At 30.7% G+C, this 25,594-nt stretch overlaps 2 protein-coding genes across 6 annotated transcripts; one reads left to right on the top strand and one right to left on the bottom strand.

Moving 5' to 3' along the window:
• The first annotated feature begins 110 nt into the window (after nt 1–110).
• Nucleotides 111–5,800, top strand: LOC105200158 (DDB1- and CUL4-associated factor 7). 5 transcript variants are annotated; one of them, XM_026137460.2, is made up of 5 exons: nt 111–410; nt 488–551; nt 2,172–2,437; nt 2,847–3,399; nt 4,454–5,800. In XM_026137460.2, exons 3-5 carry the CDS (start codon nt 2,185–2,187, stop codon nt 4,686–4,688), a joined length of 1,041 nt encoding a protein of 346 aa, XP_025993245.1. In that variant the 5' UTR covers nt 111–410; nt 488–551; nt 2,172–2,184; the 3' UTR covers nt 4,689–5,800. The 5 variants fall into 5 exon arrangements, with proteins under 5 accessions (XP_025993245.1, XP_039304292.1, XP_025993247.1 ...); XM_039448358.1 differs by having other exon boundaries at nt 113–410; nt 2,064–2,437; XM_026137462.2 differs by lacking the exon at nt 488–551 and having other exon boundaries at nt 113–410.
• On the bottom strand, nt 5,801–24,880 carry LOC105200128 (transmembrane protein 205). The gene is made up of 4 exons (XM_011167532.3): nt 24,573–24,880; nt 7,909–8,099; nt 7,591–7,754; nt 5,801–7,425 (listed from the first exon to the last, which is right to left on the bottom strand). Exons 1-4 carry the CDS (start codon nt 24,878–24,880, stop codon nt 7,138–7,140), a joined length of 951 nt encoding a protein of 316 aa, XP_011165834.1. The 3' UTR covers nt 5,801–7,137.
• Between the last annotated feature and the right edge of the window lie 714 nt (nt 24,881–25,594).

Below are 25,594 nucleotides of genomic sequence, written 5' to 3'. Positions count from 1 at the left end.
GCCATATGCTGGAATCATCCAATCAGATTTATCGCCTCTGCAGCTGCAAAAGCGTTCTGAAATTCACTGAAAGAAAGACATATTGATACTCGATCTATAAAACGGAATATTCTATGGAATGCACTGTTGTGCTGGTTGTGCGTTGTGCAGTGTGCATGTAATGTTTACCACGCACAGTGAAATGTTACGTTGGGATTCGATACATTTTTTATGAGTAAAAGAAGTTGCAGCTAATTCTGTAGAAAAAATTCGGGAGATTTTACAATAATATTTATAATCGTTGAGATTTTCAAAATCGCAGCGTCGTATTATATTTGAAATATTAGCTACGCTCTTCTGGAGCTTCCTGAACTATCTTCTTCCTTCGGTCTTCCTCAACTTTTACTGTGAACGTGGTGTACAACTTTTACGTAAATATTTATATTCCTTAATCTGAACAACTCTATTTTCCTCAGTGATATGGTGGTTACAGAGATTTAAATTCTAGGCAGTCAGATTATATATATTCTTGGTAATCGTGTGTGCTTGGTCTTGTAACATACAATTTTCAGGTTAGTAAATAAATTTTCTCATCGATCGCATTAATACTTTAATTTTACTTAAATTTTATATTAATTTTACTTCTCGTGAAAGAAAGAATATAATATTTTTATAATAAAACATTTTATTTTATTAAAAATGTTTCTGAAATTGTTAAATTAATTTTTAATTATCTTTGATGCAACAGAAGCAAGATACTAGTTGATCTGCAATGAGAGTATTAATCCTTTAGCCTCTTGCTCAAAGCTAGCTATAATATTAATTTTTTTATTTTTATTTTTTTTTAAAAGTGTTTCCAATTATTTAATAGCTTGGTGATCACTCGGTTACTTGGCACATAATTTACTCTAAGCTGTAAACTATATGGTTGAGACCAACTTGCTTAAGGATATATTGTCTGTGTAAACTCTACAAAAAATACGAAATTGGAAATGTTTTAATAACGTTCAGTAGGAAAGGCAACTTTATAGGCACTTTGCACTAATTTAATTATATTATTAAAATACCAGTTATTAAATTGACTCAGTTAGTTGACACATAATTTGTTCTAACTCTAAATTTTTAGATCTAGAGAAAATAATTGTATCTCAATTCTCAGATTTAAGGCTGGTATTCAGAACATATTTATAAAGATATTTGCATCTTTTTCTCATTCTACTTTTATCTCTATATTAGATGTAAGACAAGAATAGAATGACAAAAGAGGATGCTAACATCTTAAGCACATTCTAAACATAGGCCTAAGAGTATAATCTAATCAACGCAAAGTACTTAGTGAGCTTTCTTTTTGCTGAATGCAGTCATTTATATTTTTTAAATAAAAAATTAATCTTGAAACTAAATGCATATGGAACAGTTGCATGAATAGCATTATCTTTTTATTTAACAATACATTTTTATAGTTTGTTTATTATATTTGCTTTTTTTGTTGTTATATAATACTTCAATTTAAAAAATGATAAAAATTTTAATTTTTTGGAAAAAGCACTTTGTAAAAGTACTATTTTCACCAGAACAAGGTCCAATTTAATAAAAGCACTGTGAGAAAAGAAATGTTTGCAATTACTATAATTTAACTAGAATTTATAATCATTTTTTATACTACTTATAATTAGAGTTGTTTTAACCATGCAAATTATAATTGTTAGTTATTATTACTGTGTAAATAGTAATTAAGCAAATGCTTAAGAAATAGTTATATTAATAATTATGATTCCTGTATAAAAATGTTGTTTATTTTACTTACCACCTCTTGGTATTTTACTGTATTAATATATATTAATATTTGAAATTATAATTTATAGTAAAATTTTTTTATAGTTGGTAGAACTATAAACACAAGGTTATTATTGCTAATGTTATAGCGCTAATTTATTATGAAACTCCTAATTATAATTTTTTTATCATGTTTTTATAGCCACAAATATCAAACACTTTTCTCTCAATATGATTTTGATATTTTTTTTTATAAAAAATAATTGTTATAGAAATGTTAACATATTTCCAATTTCTTATTTTTACAGGGACTATACTGATGAAACATCTTTAAAGCTTAGAGAAACATTTTCTGTTGCAAAAAAATACATTTTAATTTAGAGTAAAAAATCAAATCTTTATTACACCTATTATAGATTGTGGCCAATCATGGCTATGCATACTGTACCGCCGAAACGCAAGGAAATCTACAAATACGAGGCACCATGGCCACTCTATAGTATGAATTGGTCAGTGAGACCCGACAAAAGGTTTCGTCTAGCATTGGGAAGCTTTGTAGAGGAATACAACAACAAAGTACAAATTGTTTCACTGGACGAAGAGACATCCGAATTCAGTGCTAAGAGTACATTTGATCATCCTTATCCGACTACGAAAATCATGTGGATACCGGACAGCAAAGGCAAGTTAAGAGATTTTTTCTTAAATTTGAGTTTTGTTATTATCGACTTTTTGGAAAGATAAAATGTTTAGGGACATTTTTAAAAAGAAAATATAAAGAGATCTCTATATTTTGTAGGAATTGTATTGACTTATAATGTACATTAATTTTTTTATTATATTTATTACAAATATTTATATCCTGACAATATTTGTAAAAATATGCGTTTAAGGGAGATAGGCAAAAGATACAATCTCTCTCTCTCTCTCTCTCTCTCTCTCTCTCTTGAAAAAGTAAATAAAACATTTTCACTTGCGAATTCAACATGTTAAAAAAATAAATAAATAAAAAATAAAAAAGGAACACTTATTAGAATTAAATCAAATTCTTTTTGTCAACTAGTGCGGTCTAATAAATGAATACTTTCCAGGTCAATTTCCCGATCTTCTCGCCACATCCGGCGATTATTTAAGAGTATGGCGTGCGGCGGAGCCTGAAACTCGTTTGGAATGTGTCTTGAATAACAACAAGAACTCTGACTTCTGCGCGCCGCTCACATCTTTCGACTGGAACGAGGTGGATCCGAATCTAATCGGGACTTCCAGCATAGACACAACTTGCACCATCTGGGGATTGGAAACGGGGCAGGTTCTGGGCAGGGTGAACATGGTTACCGGTCACGTGAAGACGCAATTGATCGCACACGACAAGGAAGTATACGATATTGCCTTCAGCCGTGCCGGCGGTGGTCGCGACATGTTCGCCTCTGTCGGCGCCGATGGATCTGTGAGGATGTTTGATCTACGACATTTGGAACACTCGACGATAATCTATGAAGACCCGCAGCACACGCCGCTGTTACGACTGGCGTGGAACAAGCAGGATCCCAATTATCTTGCCACTGTGGCGATGGACGCGTGTGAAGTCATCATTCTGGACGTTCGCGTGCCATGTACGCCAGTCGCAAGATTGAACAATCACAGGTCAATATAAAATGATATAAAATTATGCATACAATTTAATACTATACTGAAAGAGAAAAGGATTGCAATTGCTATAATTTAACTAGATTTTATAATCATTTTCGGTGCCAATTGTACATTTGAGATTGTTTTAACCTGAATTATAGTTATTAATTATTATGTAAATAATAAGCAACTGGTGAAAAATTATATTCGGTATAATTGTGACTGTATTTACTATACACAAAGTGTTATATTTACCATTCAAATCTTGATATTTTGCTATAATAATGTTTGAAATTATCAAGATGTATAGTAAAATTTTTTCATAATTGGTACAGTTTAAATGTAAAGTTATTATTACTTATAGTAATAATTATAAAAATGGAATTCTTAATGGAAAACCGTAATTATTTTATCATGCAATTGTAGTCACAAATATCAACCACTTTTCTCTCAGCCTTGATAGAAAAATTTTAATGAAATTTTGATGAACTTGTTTCATTAGATTTCATGAATTGTTAATAAATATGCAACCAAATTTTAATTATATTTCCTTGAAAAGATTATTTTTTGTGTATTTAATGAAAAAAAGTTGACATTTTAATAAATTTAATAAAAATTTAATAAATTTTAACGAAAAATTATTAATACTATTTAATGAAAAAGTAAGAAAATTTTATTAAAATTGTAATGAATTTTTGCAATTACAATGAAAAATCGTAGATACTCTATAATGACAAATTAACGATATTTTATTGAAATGATCAATTTTATGAAATTGCAACGAAAAATTACAAGTACTCCATAACGATAAATTAATAACATTTTATTGAAACTAATAAATTTTTTATAAAATTTTTCCACCAAAAAGTGTACAATATGCAAAGAAATTTTATTAGGTTGGAACAAAGTTTGTAGTATTTTTTGGGTGCAATTCAAAGACAAATGTTTAGATATTTATAGATTTATTCAACCACATATGTACCACTACAAATTTTTATTCCAACCCATTTATACTGGATTTCTTTAAAGAAATTTCTTTGATTAATCTCTTTTCTTTTTCGTTACACAGGGCCAGCGTTAATGGGATAGCCTGGGCCCCGCATTCATCTTGTCACATTTGCACCGCGGGCGACGATCATCAAGCTTTAATCTGGGACATACAGCAAATGCCGAGAGCAATAGAGGATCCTATACTTGCTTACACTGCTGCAGAAGGCGAGGTCAATCAGATTCAGTGGGGTGCTACGCAACCTGATTGGATAGCCATTTGTTATAACAAAGCGGCCGAGATTCTTCGAGTATAAATGTCTTCGAAATGCACTTGTTTTGTCTCGAGATGTTCGAGATTAGAAATTCGAGTAGATGTTACTAAAGTAAGATTCTTTTTTTTTATTATTAAGGCCTTTTGTGCACAATAGAAGAATATTAGATATTAGAAATAGGAATTATAGTTTTAAAATCAATTTTCTCGATGAACACTATAGATAAATGATGAATTTAATTTTGTTTCGCATAACACATTTACGTCTTATTTATATTCATTGTACGTTACATTTAATACTCATTGGAGAAATTGATTCTAAAATTTTAATTTCCATTCTTAATCTTTCTCTATTGTGCGCAGGGCATAAAAAACACAATGTGCATCTTGCCCTGGAAATAATTATAAATCATTTCCTTTGATGCGTTTTGTATTGTACATATGTTCATAGAAATATTATAAAATTAATAGTATTCGGGATCTCAAGATTATTTTGTAGTATTATTTTTCAAGATTATGGGTACTTAATCATAATGTATAATTAATTAAGCATCAATCATTTTAAATATCATTCTTAAATTGTGTTAAATATGGACAAGAAAACAATTTTACGATTATTATTTACAGCGTTCAGATTGGGTCTTCAAATTGTAGCATTAATTAGTTCATAGAATATGTGATTGCAATTTTTAGTATGTAATGTACAGATTTTTATATAGATGTAAATTTTTTATATATAAAGATATATATTACACACCGTATGAATATCAAGATACCATGTAGTCGATTATTGATAGGATACTACACAATTTGATTTTATCATGTAACATCCATTGATATAATTTAAAATATATTACAATATTAGAATTGATATTTATGGGAAGGTATATCAATAATTAATAAGACTACAAATCAGAAGAAACGATTACATACTCATATATTGTTATATGAGATATCATATGATTTACAAATATGAATGAAATGCAGTTATTTACAGCGATGACTTTGCGTGCATATGAGTCTACTAATTCATTAGTATAAAATAAACATGCAGAATTCATTCCTACATTTTGATTTACATTGATATTGCCACTACATTTATATATATACGATTTTTTTTAAATGTGTAATCTCAATAAATATCATTAGCTCTGATACAGAGTAGATATACTTTTATTGCATCCAATGTAATAACAGCGATCCTAAAATCGCAAAGCAATTCGATATGCAAATTTCTAATGTCTATTATTAAGCAAGCCACGATTTTCCATCATAGGCAGGATACTTCGATCTAATTGCCAATACATCTTTTAATAAAAGTTTAATTGTTCTCGCGCCAATATATAAAAGGAATACGTCTTAGCAAGAATGCATGCCTTAAAACTTATAATATAAAATACACGTATATAAAAATATTTAATATATCCTACATATATGTCATACAAACAAATCGATATATTTTCGATTTATGAAATATATATTATTTACAAAGAAGCATCGGCTGTTTTGGGCCGATGAATAAATAATAACCACTCAATCTCTAGGCATTCTCACAAATTACATGCACGCGTTTCGCACTATTTTTAGCAATAATTTATACAGCACACTATCGACGAATAAGCAGATCATATTTGTGAGAAGTGTCGAAACTGGTCGCTTTTACTTCGCCTCGGCTCGAGTCTCCTCGGAATTGGCTAGTGGCTCCTCTGAAGATAAGTCACTGTGTGACTTACATCATGCAAATAACGTTTATGATCTGAATACTAACTCTACTTTAATATAGAGTAAGTTCAGAGTTACAAGGTACACTAATATACCTCGATATCTTAGATTTATCGAAGTTTAAAGTTCAAGGCAGCTGCACTGAAAGACTCGTTACACAGTCTTTTGCAAGTAATTTTAATGGCAGGAAAAATCACATCTTGCACCATCAGGTCTGAATATTTCGATGCATTTAGACATCCGTTACTATCGTAACCAGATACGTACTAACACGCATTACTGCTAAAACGCTTTTCTCAAAATTATTTTTTAGATTCTATATATCCTTTTCGAAAACTTTCTTGAGGCCTCGAATGAAAGCATGTATAAGATGATTCCTAAGCAAGTACAAAAAATTAAAGGATATATTTCTTAGCTTATTTTAGAAAGAAATTATAAAACTTAAAATTATTCTAAACCTTAATTTTCAAAATTACAAGATATCTAACAATCTGAAAAATGGATCTAATAACGATTTATCTGGTACTAGAAATTAGTCTTTAATGTCATATGCGCGCATCAAATTTGAATAAAATATCCGTAAACTGGTTTTCAAATTTTCGAAATTTTTATTTTTTTTCAACTTTGACACCCTAGTATTTTGAAAACAAAACAATTTAAGATATATATTTATAAGATTATCTCTTCCTAAAATAAACCAAAGAATATCCTCTTCAATTTTTTTTTTACTAGGAATCTATATAGATTTTACTATTGAAAACTAATTGCTCTTACAAAGCACATAATTTGCTCGCTATGTAATAGAGATGAAGTACCGTGCACGCCATAGTTAGCATGTTTCCCATAGCTATCCACACGTGCACTCGGCGGAACGCTCGGTGGATTTTCAGATAATGCGTACAATTTTTAAGCGGTCCAGGATTGTGACGGCCTATTTCGTTGCCGACGCCGACCGCGCGCTCAAAATTGTTTTTCTGCACGATCAGCTGGAGAAGTGGCGGTGTCAAGTAGAGGCGTATCAGCAGCTCCAAGAAAAAGGCTCCGGACATTGCACCAACCTGCATAAAACACAAGTTTTACTTCTCTTAGAATTCATACTGTATACTTATGTTTTTTTTTTTTTTTTTTTAAGTTTTAAAGAAAATTAAATTATATTTATGTCTTAGTTTTTTAATATCAAATATGGCAATTGTTTTAAAGCATTATTTGTAGCTAGTATCTACCTGAACAGCAATTTCAGCGTCCCATGTATAGATCGGATGATGCTTGACAAATATGAAGAGCGTGATGAGACTTAGACAAGCGTTTATCGTGAAGTATCTCGGAAATAGCACGCGCTGCACTTCGCCAAAGGCATGTCGTGGCAGTGCAAAGTACAAAGATAGACCTGTAAAAAAACCATGTATTATTTCAGAGAAAATCATTTTAAATCGAGAAAGAAATTCAAATTTAATTTATTAAAGAACAAAGTTCAAGAAATTACTTCCTTATTACTTTTATTAAAAATATATTTAGTATTTCTTAATTACATGCATAGATACCTGATACGAAGGTCATCCAAATTTGAGCGCCAAAGTGTATGACAAAAGATGCGAGATAAATGAAGGATAACATTCTTGAATAAGAGCCCGGGACCTGCACCTTTCCCTTGGCTGGAAAGAGGACTGATGTAACGAATAAGACTGCGGCGATTGTGATTATGTGTGCGGGCTGCGTCGTGTAGAAGAGAATCCTGGAAAACAGCAATAACAGATTTAAGTAAGTTCTCCACGTTTTTATATAATATAAAAACTTGACATTTTTAGAATAAGTTTATAATTAATATACATTCCTGCATTTTTTCAAATTTATTGACCGTATAGTTTTCTTTAAACTTATAATATTCTAAAACAGCATTGAGTTTTATAGATGGAGAATTAATTTATTTCATCGCAAACAAAATATAAGAATTTTCAAGAACTATGTATATTCATAAGAAAGACTGGAATTTAAAGAACATTTTGGAATTAAAAGAATGAAGTACAATTCTCTTTAAAGATGATGTCATAGTGACAATACAGTAACTTATTATATTTAAATCATTGTTATAAACAATGCGAAATATTTTTACACAACATCAGTATTACATTTTTCGTCAATATTATACAGAAAATATTTTTAAATAACAAATTATATTTTATTGCTTAAATTTTGTTCATTATTTATTATTTTGAAGACAATAATCATAGCCAAAAGCTTCTTTGTTGAAAAATACATGTTTTAAATCTCGTAGAATGAAATATCATTTTAAAAGAAGGAAAATTGAGCTTGTGCAATTTTTGTATGGTTTTTCACTCTACGAGATTTAGATAAAAGATAAACGAAAAATCACACACACACACACACGTAACTTTCCTCCATTTTTTTAAAGAACCTCCCTAATAAATCTCAATGTCTTTAAATCTGTGTTTTTTAAAGAATCTTTTAAGAATAAATCTTAACATATTAAATGGAAGCGTCAACTAGAAAATATTAATTGATTAATTTATTGCAAATTGATCGAGGAAAATTTAGGGATATAAACTTCTGTCACAATAAAATTTAGATTCGTTTGACGTCAAATCTCTTCTCGTGTACCCTTATCGCTAGAAAATTCGCTGATAAATCTAACACAATTTTTGCGAGATACGCTCGATATCGCCGGCCATGAAAACTGTCGCAATATGGCAATTAGATAATTCGCAGAGTACCTCTTGAACTATAGATTCTTATATTCTACAGATTATTAAGTGACACACGTATCAACGACCAGTTCGATTTTTGTCACGTGCAACTCCTCCGTTAGATAATCCGACAGCGTGAATCAATTAGCGCTGATTTATGCGTGTACCGTGACATGACGTCAAAGTCAAATAAATCCATCAAGGCGGACTAAAGGCGCCAGAGAATCTTTGCTCCTTCATTGCCAATATAAGCAATCGTGATTGACATCCATATAGTTTCATTTGCATATATCTCGTTCTGAAGAATTTTACATTGTAACACATTGTATTATATACATAATAAATATACTAAAAAATGATATATGATGCAATGTGTGAGAATCTTCAGTTTAATTTAGAATGACATACAGATATAATCTACTAATCTAATCGTCAGTTGATGTAATATCAAGATATAAAAATTGAAGAGATAGAGAATCATTTCAAGCATACTACCCATTAAAAAATCTATATATTATATATAAAATCGAACAGAAAAAAACAATATATAATATTTATATATATTTTTTTTCTTTTGTATAATTTTTATTCATATACACTGAGACAAAAAATTCTTAACTTGACTAAATTTTTCAACTTAATTATATTTCTTCAATACAACTATCTACGTATTTAAGTTAAATACATAAATGCTGGAACTTTTTTTTTAGTGTATATCTACAGGAAAAATAATTTAAAAAATAATTTCCAAAAAATTTTTAAAGTAATTTTTGCCTTTTTTTTAATAAAAAGTAAGTTTGCGACATTATATTATACTATATATATATAATTTTATGTTATTCTATAATATGTAATTATATATAGATAACTTTTTCTCATTTCTTCAAACTGCACTTTGGAAAAAAACATTGAAAATTATTCTGCATTTAATTATGTTTCAATTCTTTTTATTATTATTTTAGAACATACGAACAGACATAAGAGAAATAAAACATGGACACATTTTATATTTATATTTGATATGGGCTTTTTAACCGTTACATAAGCGATGTATCAGAAGAATATTATAGTTATTACCATTTACATCCCGCATGACACGAACATTAAAAAGACAACTTAAGAAGCTGGATAACTCGTTATTAAATTTCATCAGGCGCTTCCCGCTGGGATAAAACGCATGCTGTCTGCATATTAAGAGACGACGAAAAAGGAATAATTCCTTTGCGTACATATGTATGTATATGCGTATGCACACGCGTGCGTGACCCTTTCTCAAAATTCTCCGAAGTGTCTCGGTTTATGAAGAATGATACTGACCGAACACCCCGAAGGAGGAGTCGTCCTGCTTTTTGCAACAAGATTGCAAACGTGCGTTTCTGATAAAAATTCAAACCCCTTATATTTTACAAAAAAAAAAAAAAAAAACTGCATTAGTACGCTCGGAAAGTAATGTTGTTTTAAATGTAAATATTATGTAGCTTTGTTAATATATTTTACATTATTTATAAAAACGACATTATTTTCCAGTTCCTCTAATATATATTTTGTACCTAGAACTTATTTTTCGGAAAAAAAAGGAAATCGAATCAGCAATCGCTAGTACGATTTGGCCTTCTATCCCAAGTTTGGACGTCGCGTTGTCCGATGGACCTGCTTGTCTCGCTGCAAGAATTATAACGTGACTTAATTCAGATACAACCAAGCGCAGTTTAACATGACAAGGCACGAAATTATCGCTCGCGAGATGGTCTTAATCATCTGTTTGTTCATCAATCTCACAACAAACAAATAATTGCATGTCTGCACCTTCAACGGCGTAGTGTAGAATTTTTTTAATTCTGGCCAATATCCTGATTCGTGTTTAAAATTCATGATATTTAAAAGATATAATTAATGTAAATACTTGTACATGATACTTTTACGTGACAATTGATCTTTAATCATTGAATTATCGATCAATTAAAAAGTAACTAGAATATAACATAGATGAATAAATATTAAAATAAAACCAAAATTATAATCAAAAATAATGCCGTCATAAATTATGAAGGAAAACGAGCGCAGAGGAATATAACGAAAAAATTTTGACCATACATTGTTGATTTTTATAGAAAAATAATTTACTTTTCGCAACTTTTTTAATTTGCAAATTAAACTATATCAAAATATCTTTAAATACAAGTTTAAAATATTTTTCCAAAATGTTTGGAAGTACAGTAAATATTAATATTAACGTTACGGTATAACAAAGAAGGATCTATTAAATAAGCTCAACAAGTATTATGAAGAAATTTTTTACTTTTTAATGTATTCCATATTTTATATATTATAATGTATATATTTTTATTATTCGCAACAATAATTAAACAAAGTGAAATCAAAATATAATATAATATGTATGTAATGTGTTTCTCGACAGTCTATTATTACTTGCGCAAAATATTAGTTTCGTGATTATATCGGTTGCCCGATAACTAAATTAGATTGATTATGATTATTTGAGATACTACATTTAATAATCTTTGGTTTTTGATAATTACAATCAATCATATATTTAATCATATATTTAAACTTGAATTTTTGTTCTAGCTTTACACCCAGAGAAAGTGTTTCTTTCTTTTTTTTTTTTTTTAGTCAAAAGATACTTGTTTAACTCAAAGAAATTTGTGCATTGCTATACTTAGATCAAAGAAAAGTTTCTTCAGTTTGAAAAGATTTTTTGGTTGTTCCTTTTATTAGAATCAAAAAAATAGTTTGGTTGTGCAACGCAGTTTTTTTTTTTTTTTCAAATGAAAGAAATATATTTTTAAAATCGGAACAACTAAATTATTTCTTACATTTCTGACAGTACTTCCTTTGAATTAAACAATTATTTGTTTAAATTAAACAAATAATCTGAACGAATAATTTAATTTTAGAAAGGCTAATAATGTCATTTCTTAAAATCAAATAAATTTTTATTTTCCGCAAAGGTATTTTTGCTTCAACTTAAAAAAAAACCAAGTTAAAGAAACTATTTCAATTTAATCATTAATACATCAATTAAAACATTTTTCTCACAGGTGTACAGAAATTTACGCTGTGCGGCAGCGCGTGACTCTTTTACCTTTATTTGCATCGTTCAACGATCGACGGAAAATACTTGCGAAATTTCGGATACATTCGCAGGAAGCTCGATAACGCTACGTGTCGTTGTATCAATAACAAATAAGTTTGTATAGTCTTCGCCGGTGTGTAATTATCGCAATAGCGTCAATATTGCGGGAGGCAAACGCAAGAAAGATACTCGCGGTGAAAATAAATTCGTTCGCTTCTCTTTCGTTAACCAGATAAGAGAAATCGCCAGTGCAGACGCGTTTCATCCTTGGACTAATTTCGTGTTTGCAAATAAAATCACGAGGGGTAAGTTTTTTTTTGCAGTTGGCGAGTGCGAAAGAAACTTTTATCCGGGTAATAAACGCGGCGGCGTCTCTCGATTAATCCGATAAGAAACAACTGTGACAATACAGCGGCGCGTTGACGCATTGATCGCCGACCCCCTTGAAGTGTCGATTAATCGATCACGAGGTCATCAGCCAGAGGCCACGTCGGACGATTCGCGCTCGTCCACGTGAATCTTGCGCGACCGCCTCTCCTGGAGATCAGTTTAAATCGAAATTTCGACACGCGAATAGGTGTGGTACACGCGAGGCAAAAATAATTTGCTCACCGAGCGTTTTGCGTCACGTCTATCCCAAGGCGGAGACCTTTGTTTCTTAGATTTCATGTCCATTTCGGATATGCACGATAATGTGCGTTTCGAGACAGATGTCTTAACGATATGGAGATTTGATTGGAGATTAATGAGATTTCGTTGCAGATTGCGCAAAATTTTGAAATAGTGTGTGTATGCATTTATGTTTATTTATATAAATGTTCATAATACTGTGTTTCAAGATTCCCGTAAATAAAGCGAAGATCATTTTATATAATCTAAGTATTTGAAGATCGCATATTTATGTAATTTAAGAATTTTTATGTACCCAAATAATTGCACACGAAGTATTGCGTCGGTACTCTCATTTGTCTATTCCAAGTTCTAATTGTAATCTCATAAAGTTCTTTAAAAAAATAAAATAAAGTGTATTTAATTATTTATGGATACATATATGTATGTGTGTGTGTATTCATATAAATATAATAACGTAATATAATAACGTAAATATAATAACGTAAATATAATGATATAATATAAAAATTTCGAAATTAAATAATCTATGGTGTTCAAATACTTAAATTATATAAAAATAATCTCTGCTTTATTTTTTGGAATCTTGAAATACAGTATATATATATATATATATATATATATATATATATATATATATATATATATTCATATTAATAAACATAAATATGCATATGACAAAAAACACTAGGATTTCTAGTGCTACAAAAAAAATTCTTCCCTTCCAAATTCTACTTTTGAGATATTTTGAGATTTTTGAGATATTTTTATCTTGAAATTCAATGTATTTTAACACTCCTATATATTTATTGAATTTTTACAAAATAAGTTAAAGGCTTTATTCAGCCCAGATATCTTATTGTCCCTAACTCTCTTTGTCATTTTTTTCTTATTTTAGATAAATGCGCAAACAGTTGGAAAATTTGTGTTAAATTTAACGTATATTGCACGTTCCATACGATCCACTAAAATTTTTGTGTTGATTTAACACAAAACGAATATTTTAAAAAATAACACAAATATTATATACGAGATTAACACAAAAAATGTCGCACTTTCATATAATTTAAAAACAAATTGTAAAAACGTATTTCTTCAAAATTAACGTTTATAATATGTTGACACATTTTATTCACTTAGAATTAACGGTTGAAAACTTACTACATTATCTTTATGCTATTTATTTATTTACTCATGAATAATATTATTTTGGGACTAAGAAATGTTGAATATCAATATAACACACGAAATATTTAAATAACTTGATTACATTCTGTTAACTTAAAACTCAGTTACTATAATGTTAAAAATTCAACATGAAAATTTTAACAAGGACTATTCTTAAGTGAAAAATGTTTTTATACATACATATATATATATTTGAGATAGGTATATTTAATTTTCCTTTTTTCTAATTCATTTATCAGTTTTTTTCTATTTTTCCTATTTTCCATTCTTCGATTTTATCCATTTTTGACATCGTTAATGGAAGAGGAAGGAGGAAGCTCTCTTCTCCATTTAAAATACCTTCCGCTCTCGTGTAACAGAGGATCCGAAAGGGACAGTCCGGGGGAATCAGGTCCGGATACACGGCCGTAATTCGACGTACCGGACGCACCTATGCGTGTGCGAGTATTCACGTGTAAGTGCACCGAGTCGAGCCTGGCATTATCAAGCGACACCGGGGAAACGTGCGAGAAGGCACGCACGATCCGCTGCCGCACGGATCGCGGGGCGGCGTACGATCTGTAAAATCAGTCCTCTCTAATTTTATTAATGATACAAAGCGATACGCGCGAATCTCTATTGCACACATCCGGGGTCCCTCCGCTTTATCGCCGCTTTAATTTCAAGGACTGATTTTTAAATGAACCTGTCGCAGTTGCCCCGCACGATTTCTCTGTGTAGGTATAAATGTATGTTAACGCAATTTTAATCCCGGAGAAAAAATTGCTCTGCTCATATTTTTCTTATATTGACACTAGTTTGAGTGAAAATTCATCCACACGATTCAGAATTTTTTTTAATACTTTCTTGTGTCTTTGTAGATTGAAAAGTGTTGGAATGAATAAACTTAAACTAACATTATTTAATGTAAAGGAAGCTTATTAAATGTTATTTTGAGCTGTCAAAATTTTAATAACGAGAAACCTATACTACACTTGAATTAGCACTTGAGTGAAAATTCATTCAAGGAGTAGCAATCCAGAGTTAATTCACAACGAATTAAAGAAACATCTAATGTACAAAGAACAGAAAAACATTTATAATCATCTAACTAAACAATTTTGCATATATAATTATGTATAGTTATATACAATTATATATTAAATATGTCCATATATATTTAAAAAAAAAATATATATATATATATAATTTTATATGTCCATATATATTAAAATTTATATATATGGACATATTTGACATATAATTATATATAACTATACATAATTACATATGAAAAATTTTTGACATTGCGAGTATTATATATAATCGTACATAATTGTGTATAATTGTATATAATTTGATATAAAAATCACGCATAATTATATAATTATATATATTTTAATATATGTAGATATATTTGATGTATAACTATGTATAATTATATATAAAAAATTTTTTACCGGGATTGAAAATTTACTGCTCAGAAAACTCACATTGGGCTATATGGATTTAATAAATATACTAATTTTAGATAAATAAATAGAATCAATCGATAGATTACCAAGATAAACGAGTAGTTACGCATAAAAAGAATAAAATTGGCAAAGTACCCTGCGGCGTACTCCTCTTAGCTTCCTAATGGAAGCACCGGCTGCGCGGCATAACGGGACATTGCGAAAACGAGCAAAATTATTCAGTCAAACTTCATTCGCGAATCTTTTGCACATGTGCGAAAGATGTCAGCTTGGCGAATCGCCAGCCACACGTCGTCCGACGAGTGGCAACCAAAACGTCTGTTCGTCATGTACCTTTTGGCGGAGAGATCCTCCTAAACTCGTTTGCACGTCGTCGCTCGACACGATATTTCTATAAAAAGAAATCCTTGACATTTGCGGTGTCGTGTGTCACCGATTATCGGTTATTACTAATACTGATAGTATCAAGTAATTGATTAGACCCGTGGTAAAAATTGTGGAGTGCAAGAGGTAATTATTACACGGTTTCGTTTTAAACGCGGTGATTCATACGCGTACACATGATATCCGCAACATCGCGTGTTCATATTATGATAATACAAAGTTCAAGATGCAGCGCAAAATGTAAATATAAAATGATTAAAGATATAAATATAAATATGATCAAAAATAACACGGTTGAGTGAGTTAATTTTTCTCTTAAGAGAAAGCTATATCAAGTTAAAGCTAATGGCTCATAAAATTGGTTTAGTTACATTAAAAGTTTATACATGAACGAAAATTCAGAAAAATTAGCTTAAATTAAAAGTCAATTTTGAAAAATGTATTTTTTTTTTATTAAATTAAAATGTAACTTTTTAAAATTAGATCACTCTAAATCACAAAATAATTATAATGCCTATACAGATCATCAAATAAGTTTAATATTTTATTTGTAAACTAAGAGTTTATATGAAATATCACAAAGAAATACTGTTTCATATTGGAATGTGTATTTCTTTTTTTAATAAGTAAAAATTTGTAACTATACTAAGAAAATTAGTAAGTTCATGTATTTTAAAAATAACTAGTCGAAGTTAAAAATTAACTCGTGTCACATTAAGACTAAGTTGAAAGTTATTAACTTTATTTAACTCTTGATTTTTTTAACTACTTAGTCCTGACGAATATAAATATAAATCTCTGTCTAATCGGCTGATTGTACAGTCGTCAAAGAAAGAACTATCTTTGATAATTTAGAGAAAGCAATCATCAGAGACGATCAAGTAATTTCGAGGATGCTTTTTCGGGACGCTGGGATAATCGATCAACGGGCCAGGGCGTTTAATAAAGAACGTCCCCGACAAGATATTCTCCATGCCTTTGTGCCACGAACGAGTTTTTCTGCGGTCGCTCGAAGCGCCCGGAGTCTGTAATTATGTCTTTTTTATTGGAATCGCGTTGCTAGCCGCCCCGAGAAACCATGTATGGCATGTATGCCTTCCCAGCGCGTGAGAAGTCCATTATCTTCCATTAGGCTTATTCAAACAAGATTAACGGCGCCTCGCGCACGAAAAGTGCGCGCATTATACACATTACTGATAAAAGGATGGTAATTTGCGATATCATGATTAAACATGACGAAAATTTCTCTCGGCAAAAAGTTCCGCCGGCCACTGAGTTATTGCATTCGAACAGCCCTGACACAGTAGGACTTATGTAATTATGTTCTTGCATCAAATATAACATATCCTTGTAATAAGATTTAATTTAGAATTTTAAGCGAGATCAGCGTGATCTAGCGCGGATATCATTTGAAATATCGTTAATGTAGTTTGGATTTATTCTTACAAAAGGAAAAAGAATTCAAGTCATTAAATTCATAAAATTTAATTTACAAAAACATTCTATATTTATAAAAATATCCTTCTAAGCTTTATAAATATAGCGGATATAAAAAATGGCACCTATGAAATATAAAGTTGCCGAAAAAAGCGATAATTCTTTCTCGCGATGTGACATTTAACATGGTAAAGTTCACGGTGAAAAATACAATCTGCTGAATCATTACGTTTGGACAACCGTCACGCAGAAACTATATATTCAGTAAATGGAAATGGATTTAAATGAATTGAAAATGTATAATCCATTTTCATTTGAATACAATTTGGATTAAAAAATAGCAATTGACGTCAATCTTACGTCATAGAGCATAGATTTAAATGGATTGTGTTACTCGCGGAAACTTCTTTTGAATTGAAAAAAATAGAAATCACTTCATTTCATAGGAAGTTCTTGTAGCTTGAATCCCGTTTCATGGATTAAATTGGATTCAAGAAATTTTTAAACTTTAATTGGACTGAAATGAATTCAGAAAAATCAAGAATTTGGATTCGACAATGACCATATGAATTTTTATCCCCTTCAATCTATTTGCTGGGTAACTACATTCTTGCGCTAGATTATACATATTTTTATAATAAGATGTAGTTTAGCTCAATTGCAATGAAGAGTAGTCTAGTTCATCGAGGATACTGCCTAGAATATTATCGGTCCAGACTGGATCCATTTTGAGAAGAAGAAAGAAAATCTGATTAAAAGCGCTATTTATAAAGATGTCGTTTTATAAATGCGGTATATGAAAAAAGACACTTATGAAATACAATATTGCTGACAACGACGATAATGCGGTATAACGCTTACGATGAAAGTTTTAGTAAAAAATTTAAGGTACTAACGTCTGCCAGTGTAAATTAACTTTAAATCTTTATTTAATTTATTTTTTTTCCACTTTTAAGAATTGTACAAAAAATAAAAAGTAAATTAAAGTGAAATTAAAATCAATCTACGTGTACGTATATTGGTAGAAATGCACATAAATTATACGTTTTGATAGCCAGGTTACACAACAGAAATTGTGTAACTGTTCTTGCAATCGAATTATATCAGTTTAAAAAGATTTATAATAAATGTAATAAAAAATTAACATATTTTAAATATCAATACATTTTCTAAAAAAAAAAACACTTTATGATTTTACATTTTTCTCCTTTAAAAATTCCCCTAAAATGTTTATCCTCCCGAAAAATCCTCATAATAATAAAAAAATCCAAATTTGGAGAAAAATCCAACCTAGCACCTCTGTACCTTTGTAATGAAATGTAATTAAAAATTGGAAAATTGAAATAAAATTTAAAATATCGTTGTTCCAGATTGGATCTGTTTTTACACAAAAAAAAAGAACGCGTTACTGAAAGCGCTACGTATAAAGGTGTTCTATATATTTTTCATAAATCCAGGATATGAAAAAAAAAAGAACTAACGAAAAATAAATATCCGAAGAAAATGCGGAACGAAGAAAAAGAAGACTGACCAGTCAGGCACAAGTGAGGCTTCGGAGAAAGAGTGAAAAAAGCTCGAGTTCACAGGCCCCGTTGCATTCATTCCGCCGCGTCCTTTACAAGGCTGCATTGTTCCATTCGCTCGTCTCTCTATTTTTCGTAAAGAACGGTATGATTGCGTATTATGCGTCAGACGCAGTCATCGGCCTGCGCTCTCCCGCGCGAAACAAACAGTCATTACTTAACGATCGGCTAATTATGGACGCCTAGTGTTAATGCCCGGAATGAATTCCACAGTAATCGACAGAGGGGTTTACTCGATCGCGTAGTGTTTCTCATTTACATCTGGGACTCAATTACTCAATAATAAAAAATACATCTGCGGAATTATACGGAAGTATTACGTTACGTTATCGATGACGTTTGTCTGTCAAATAAAAAAGATTTGCAGAGAGATAAAACTTTAAAATTTTTTTTTTTTTTTTTTTAGGCGTGCAAAGTTGAAGCTTGAATTGTTCTAAAAATAAGATATTGAGGAAAATGCGAAGATGACCTTGGAGAAAATCACTTACATGATATTATTGGGAACTCTTGACGAAAGTAATGCACGTTGTTTGAAGATCTTCAAATAATGTGTGTTCCTTCAGTGTGTAAAAATAAAAATGTCTAATCAATTTTGAAGTTTTTAAACATAAAATTAAGTTAAAACAATTACGATTTTTGCACCATGTCTAATTTAATCATGGCTAATTTAATCTTCTTTTTTTAAACACGTCTCGTTTCGTTAGATATAAACGTCAGTTGTCAAAGAACTTTTGTAAAGATAATGTATAAAAAAATAGAAAATATCTTGATTTTCAAGATTTTGTTTTTTAAAGATGCGTACAAGAATATAAAAGAATTGAAACAATTACAATAATTTTTTTATAGCATGTCAAGCTTAATTTAATTTTTTTTTTGCGAAAACAGTGTATAAAATAAAAAATATTTTTAATTAATTTTCAAGATTTTGATTTTTAGAGATGCATAAGAATATAAATATTTGAAACAATTATAATACTTTTTTTTTATAAAATGTTAAAGCTAATTTGATCCTTTCTTTAAAAAAATACGTCTTGTTTCAATAGATCTAACGGACGTCGGTTGTCGCAGAACATTTGATAAGATAATGTATAAAAATAGAAACTATCTTTAATTAGTTTTCAAGATTTTAATTTTTAGAGATGCGTATAAAAATATAAATGCTTGAAACAATTAATAATTTTTTTGTAGAATGTCTACAAGATCGATTTAATTTTTTTCTTTAAAAAAAACATCTCTCGTTTCCTTAGACATAATTAAAAGACACGTCGGTTGTCGAAGACCTTTTGCAAAAATAGTATATAAAAATAGAAAATATTTTTAATTAATTTTCCAAGTTTTGATTTTGATAGATGCATGTAAGAATATAAATACATGAAGCAGTTATAATAAATTTTGTAGCATGTCAAGGTTAATTCGATTAAAAAAAAAACACGTCTCATTTCGTTAAACATAAAGGACACGTCGGTTGTCGAAGATTTTCCGCAAAGATAGTATATAAAAATCAAAAATATTTTTAATTAATTTTGAAGTTTTTGATTTGTAAGAGAAAGATGCGTATAAGAATATAAAATAACTTGAAACGATAATAATAATTTTTTGCAGCATGTCAAGATTAACTTGATCCCTTTTTTAAAAATGTCTCATTTCGTTAAACATAAAGGACACGTCGGTAGACAGATCGTTGTTGATAAAGAAGTTTTTCTACGCGCAAATCGATCTTTGCTGTCGTAACAACACGGAAATAGTCCATACATACGCAAGCGTAGACGTAAGACAGATAAGTCGCGCGAATGAGAAAGAAGTACACAGGCGATAAAGTACGTCATATGCGTGCACGAAAGATTTATCGTGAAAACACGGAGATTTTCAAACGAAACTGATTGCGCGTCACCAGTCTCGGCTTGCATCATCCGAATGATTGGCGTTCTATGAATTATTTTGAAACTCTGAATTTCCCGATTCAAAGCACTCTGGGGTGAACGCACGCACGTGTGCTGCATCAGCAACGCGTGATTATTGAGCGGTCTAGTGGGAGGGAAAAGAAGAGGAGGATGCCCTATTTCGATAAAATTAAATAAAAAATATACTTTGCGTTATCTACCAAAATTGCTTATCGTATTTCTTAATTATGATAGAATTAATCTTATCGGCGTCGTTAATAAAATATATGCGCCGAACATCCGTTTGTTTATCCGATTTATTAGAATAAAGATAGCGAAATGTGTAAATAACGTCCAGCTTTCCGAAGTTACTTTTCGTTGCTACTTAGAGAATTGCTGATGTCCATTTTCTCGCCAGAAGACTGTACATAAACTTTGATCTCAGTTCGACTTACTCTTTAATTTTTTTTTCTAATTCCTAAAATTAGATAAAGATAAAGAATTAATTAAACAGAGATAAAAGTCGATTTATATTAGTGGAAATGGATGAGACTTAAAAATCGCGAATCTCCCTCCTATTTCGGAAAGCAAGGGGGAGGGAAAGGAAGAGGACACATTCGTGATTACCTCATTTCTAAGATTTCCAAGAACACCTAAGAGTTTGAGAACTGACCTTCTTCCGCGTAGAGATAGCCGTGAAAAAAATTAATTGCCAATCGGAGTCGTTTGCGTTTTGCGCTCCGAACCGCGGCGAACCTTTGCTCTTCGAGATACACGCGAGACGTTTCTTTATCATCAAAATTTTATATAGTGTTGGTGTAGTACTGTGTGAGTTTACTTAATAAATTTAGAGTTAATGTCACGCAGACAGATCGCTCTCGATTATGCATCAGCTTACTGAACAGAACAGAACATTGAAACGCGTGTTACGCTGACAAAGTAAAAAAAAAGTTAACTTGACTAAATGCGTATACTTGTGTGGATCTTTTCAATTTAAGCAGAAATTGGTCGTATTTAAAATAACGTTACTTTAAATATATATTTAAAATAAAATAAGTTATTCAGTAATTTTTATTATAAGTAACTTCTTATAATCTATTTTTTATATTATATTTAAATAATATTAAATACAGATAGCTCAGTAAAATAATTAATACAATTTATTTAAAATATAAAATAAGAAAAAATCATAAAAAGTTACTTATAATAATAATGTCATATATATATATATATATATATATATAGAGAGAGAGAGGGGGGGGGGTATTATATTGGCGCCAATATGCCAATACACAATAGCTAATAATTGTTATAAGATATTTTTACTTTTGAGCACTTCTAAACTTTTTCAAGGTATATTTTAACATTTAATTGATTTAACAACACATACTTTCTTATTGTTTTTAAACTTAAGCGTATTATCACACGAATGTATGTAGACTCGAGTGTTTTTGTCATTTAACTTTTTATTCAACTGTACACACTTCGAGTTACGCAAAGTTGAACAATAACATGAGATTTTGTTAATACGGTTTTTTAAATGAAATTTTCATATCGAAATATTTCTTCGATAAATCGATTATTATTTTGAAGAACGATGTTGAGAAAATATTAGAGATATCATTTCATGTTTGTTGTTTAATGTTAAATAGAAATAAAATAGTAATTCTCATGATATTTCCAAAGTTTTTGAACGTAAGAAAATTTAAAATCAGGAAATTTCTAAACGATGGAAAAGTGAAACAATGGAAAAATAAAAATATATAATTTTTTAATAAAATACTGTATTTTTTTAAAACTAAACCGATTTTTCTTTTAATTATTTTTGACTAGCCATATTACCATCACTGTTTCTCTTTTACCGATAATACAGTGCGTAATATTTTTAAATCACTTCCTAAGTAATAAATATTTCATTACTTTGAGTTTAGAATCTGTTAAACAATATTTTGACGAATATAATCATTCCAATTTCAATATAAAATGTTGATTGTAAACTAAGTTATTCAATAAAATGAAAATGGGTGCCATATTATCCTCTTCTCCAGTATATATGTATTATGTATATATGTATATATATATATATATATATATATATATATATATATATATATATATATGAATCGTTCAGCAACAGGTGGGAGAAAGTTTAAAAAATAATTCTAGATGATAAAATGAAAATCAAGAATAACTAAATTGTGAACAGAGCTTCATTTTTTAATTTATAAATGTTTAAATATTTATGTGTTTTAGATACTTTACGTGAATATTTATAATTGAAAAACGAAGTCTTAATCAAAATTTTATTAGTCTTTGATCTTTCTCGTTGTAAATAAGATTAAAATAAAGAATTAAAAAATTGCGATTAAGACTTCGCTTTTTAATATATGTATATATATAGAATATATATTAAAATATTATATATAAAATATATATTATGTATAACTTAAATATTTAGACTGCAAAAATTTAATCAAGTTGACGCATTTAGTCATGTTAAAGTAACTTTTTCTTTTCAATACTCAGGAAAAAATTTCCCATATTATATATATATATATATATAAAATTATACATATATGAAATACGTCCATATATGATTATATATAATTTTCTATAATAAATTTTTTATAATGCATAATATGTATTATATATATTTCATTGAATATCATATATATAATTATATAGGAACATATTTCATAATTATATTTAATTGTACATGAAAAATTTTTTCCTGAAGAGAATGCACCCAAGGAATATGGAGATAATTTTTATACTATTACATTACCTTACACACATTGTCTGCGTTCATTACCGACATGCGTCTCGGGTAGCAACTGATATAACGAGAACGCGAAGCTATCGTGAAACGATTTCAATCCGCAAGAACGTCGCATACGTGAAGACAATGCGTATACAAGTTCTTGCAAATCGCACGTAAAGACCGTACGTGGTAATGAAGCTTCGCTGAGTAAACCTTACAAAAATCAGGTCTTGTAAACGCGCAGCAAACGCGTATGTAGGTCTCGTAGCTTTGAAGACCGTACGTTTGCAAATAATATGAGTACACAAGACTTTCGCCTGTGGAATTACGCTGAGAAAGGAAGCCATTGAGTTAACTAAATTTCTCAACTCGATAAAATTTCTTCAGTTCAAGTATTAACATATTTAAGTTATATAAATACAGAAATACCTTGAGCTAAAAAAAAAATTGAATCGAGTTAACAACTTTTTTTCTCTCAGCGCAGCAAATGTGAACGATCTACCAGGAAGCTACGTTCGCGAATTGCGTGCACATGAAATTCTCACAGGCGCAAGAACCTCGCATGCGAAAGAGAGAAAGAGAGACTCCAGGAGCTCAGGTACGCCTAGCTGGCTCCAGATAGAACTCAGATCCGTCGCGGAACCTGCGGTAGAAGAAAGCGAAGCGCAATACATGAGACACGAGAGCTAAAGTGATCTAATGGTTTTCATTAATGTTTTTAGACCGGAAAAATTTTCCAGAATTTTTTAGAAAAAAACAATTTTTTTTTACTTTTTCCTTAACGCATTTTTCTGAATCTTTTTTTCTTTTAAGATAATGTTATCTTTATTGTCCTCTACGCATCAATGGTTTTATGATTCCTTTCACATTCAAGAGCACTAATAAGTAATTCATGAATAATGAAATCTGCTATCGTTATCGCAAACGTTATTTCTTCTTTTTTTTCGAAAAAAAAACCCAGAAAAAACTTTTTCCTCGATTTTTTTCAGTTGAGAACCTTAGTCCTCATACAAAACTTAACTTTTCCGTCTTCTTCCAACCAAATTTTTGCAAGACCGAAAGCCACACGAGGAATGAATTTATACTCACTTGGCTGCTTTGGATTGGCGCACGACCTCATAGTACGTGGACAGCTTCTTCAGCATCATGCCGTAGTGATTCGTGCTGGCGGCCAGGACGTCGTCGGCCAGGTCTGGCAGGTAGAGCGCGTTCTCTTCCTCCAGCTGCCGTCGACGCTGTTGCTCCTCCTTCTCCAACATCTCCTCGTAGAGCTTCATGTACTTCTCCTTGGTGCGGGACAACTTCTCGCATCGCTTCGAATCGGTGTCCGGCTCCGGCGCAATCGGAGCGATTATCGACTCGCTCGTCTCGTTACCCACCAGCGTGCGGACACACATAGTCGTTTCGTTGTATGATTTACTTGCGATACGATCAAATTGTCGATTGTCTCTCGACTTCTGCCTTTGATCAACGAGTGGAGGCTATTGATCTGAATGAATGGATCTTTCTACACCTCTCGTGTGTCCGACAATCTCTGTCTCGTGTCGCACTGACCGCGTCCGCGATAACCGGCTGTCCTCGCAAGGGTAGTCGCTAATCGCTGTGTCGCGCGGTGTTACGCGACGTAGTGCGCGGCAGAGAGAGAAAGCAGAGAAGAAGAATTGGAGGCCCGCTCTGTCTCTATTCAATTCAGCCGTAGAGTGCGCTACCTCCCGATATTGCTTCAGTTTTATGTCTCCGTTCCCTCCCGCGCGACCGACCGCGACCGGCTCGACGAGATATATATGCGAAAGGGTTCAGACACTTCAGATGCGAGTGAACCCTTTCGCTTCACCTTCGAGGTATTATAGAGGTGGGAAGCTTGGACGGGTCTCGCTTTAGAACCTCGTTTCCCGAAATACCGTCTGAAAATCTGAATCTTAGGAATATTAACTAAATATTAATTCACAACTTTCCATTTTTGTTGTAATATTACATTTATATATAATATTGCCATTTTATTAAATTGTACAATATTACTATTATTATACTTTTAAAAGCTCAGAAAAAGACTCGAGCTTTTCAATTTTTCCGCGGATTTTCTCCGTTCTAAGTAAATTTTTCCAAAAATT

The sequence above is a fragment of the Solenopsis invicta genome, chromosome 4 (assembly GCF_016802725.1).
Source record: "Solenopsis invicta isolate M01_SB chromosome 4, UNIL_Sinv_3.0, whole genome shotgun sequence".
NCBI lineage: Eukaryota > Metazoa > Arthropoda > Insecta > Hymenoptera > Formicidae > Solenopsis > Solenopsis invicta.
Note: the sequence above shows the minus strand (reverse complement) of the source record. Positions and strands in the feature narration are given on the sequence as shown.

Bases quoted from the DNA above. Each gene is read 5' to 3' on its own strand.
- LOC105200158 (XM_026137460.2), top strand. From the start codon at position 2,185: ATGGCTATGCATACTGTACCGCCGAAACGCAAGGAAATCTACAAATAC. The intron at 2,438-2,846 runs GCAAGTTAAGAG...AATACTTTCCAG, and splicing joins GTGGATACCGGACAGCAAAG to GTCAATTTCCCGATCTTCTC. The intron at 3,400-4,453 runs GTCAATATAAAA...TTCGTTACACAG, and splicing joins GCAAGATTGAACAATCACAG to GGCCAGCGTTAATGGGATAG.
- LOC105200128 (XM_011167532.3), bottom strand. From the start codon at position 24,880: ATGTGTGTCCGCACGCTGGTGGGTAACGAGACGAGCGAGTCGATAATC. The intron at 8,100-24,572 runs GTGAGTATAAAT...GCTGTTTTCCAG, and splicing joins CGCCAATCCAAAGCAGCCAA to GATTCTCTTCTACACGACGC. The intron at 7,755-7,908 runs GTATCTATGCAT...GTTTTTTTACAG, and splicing joins TTGGATGACCTTCGTATCAG to GTCTATCTTTGTACTTTGCA.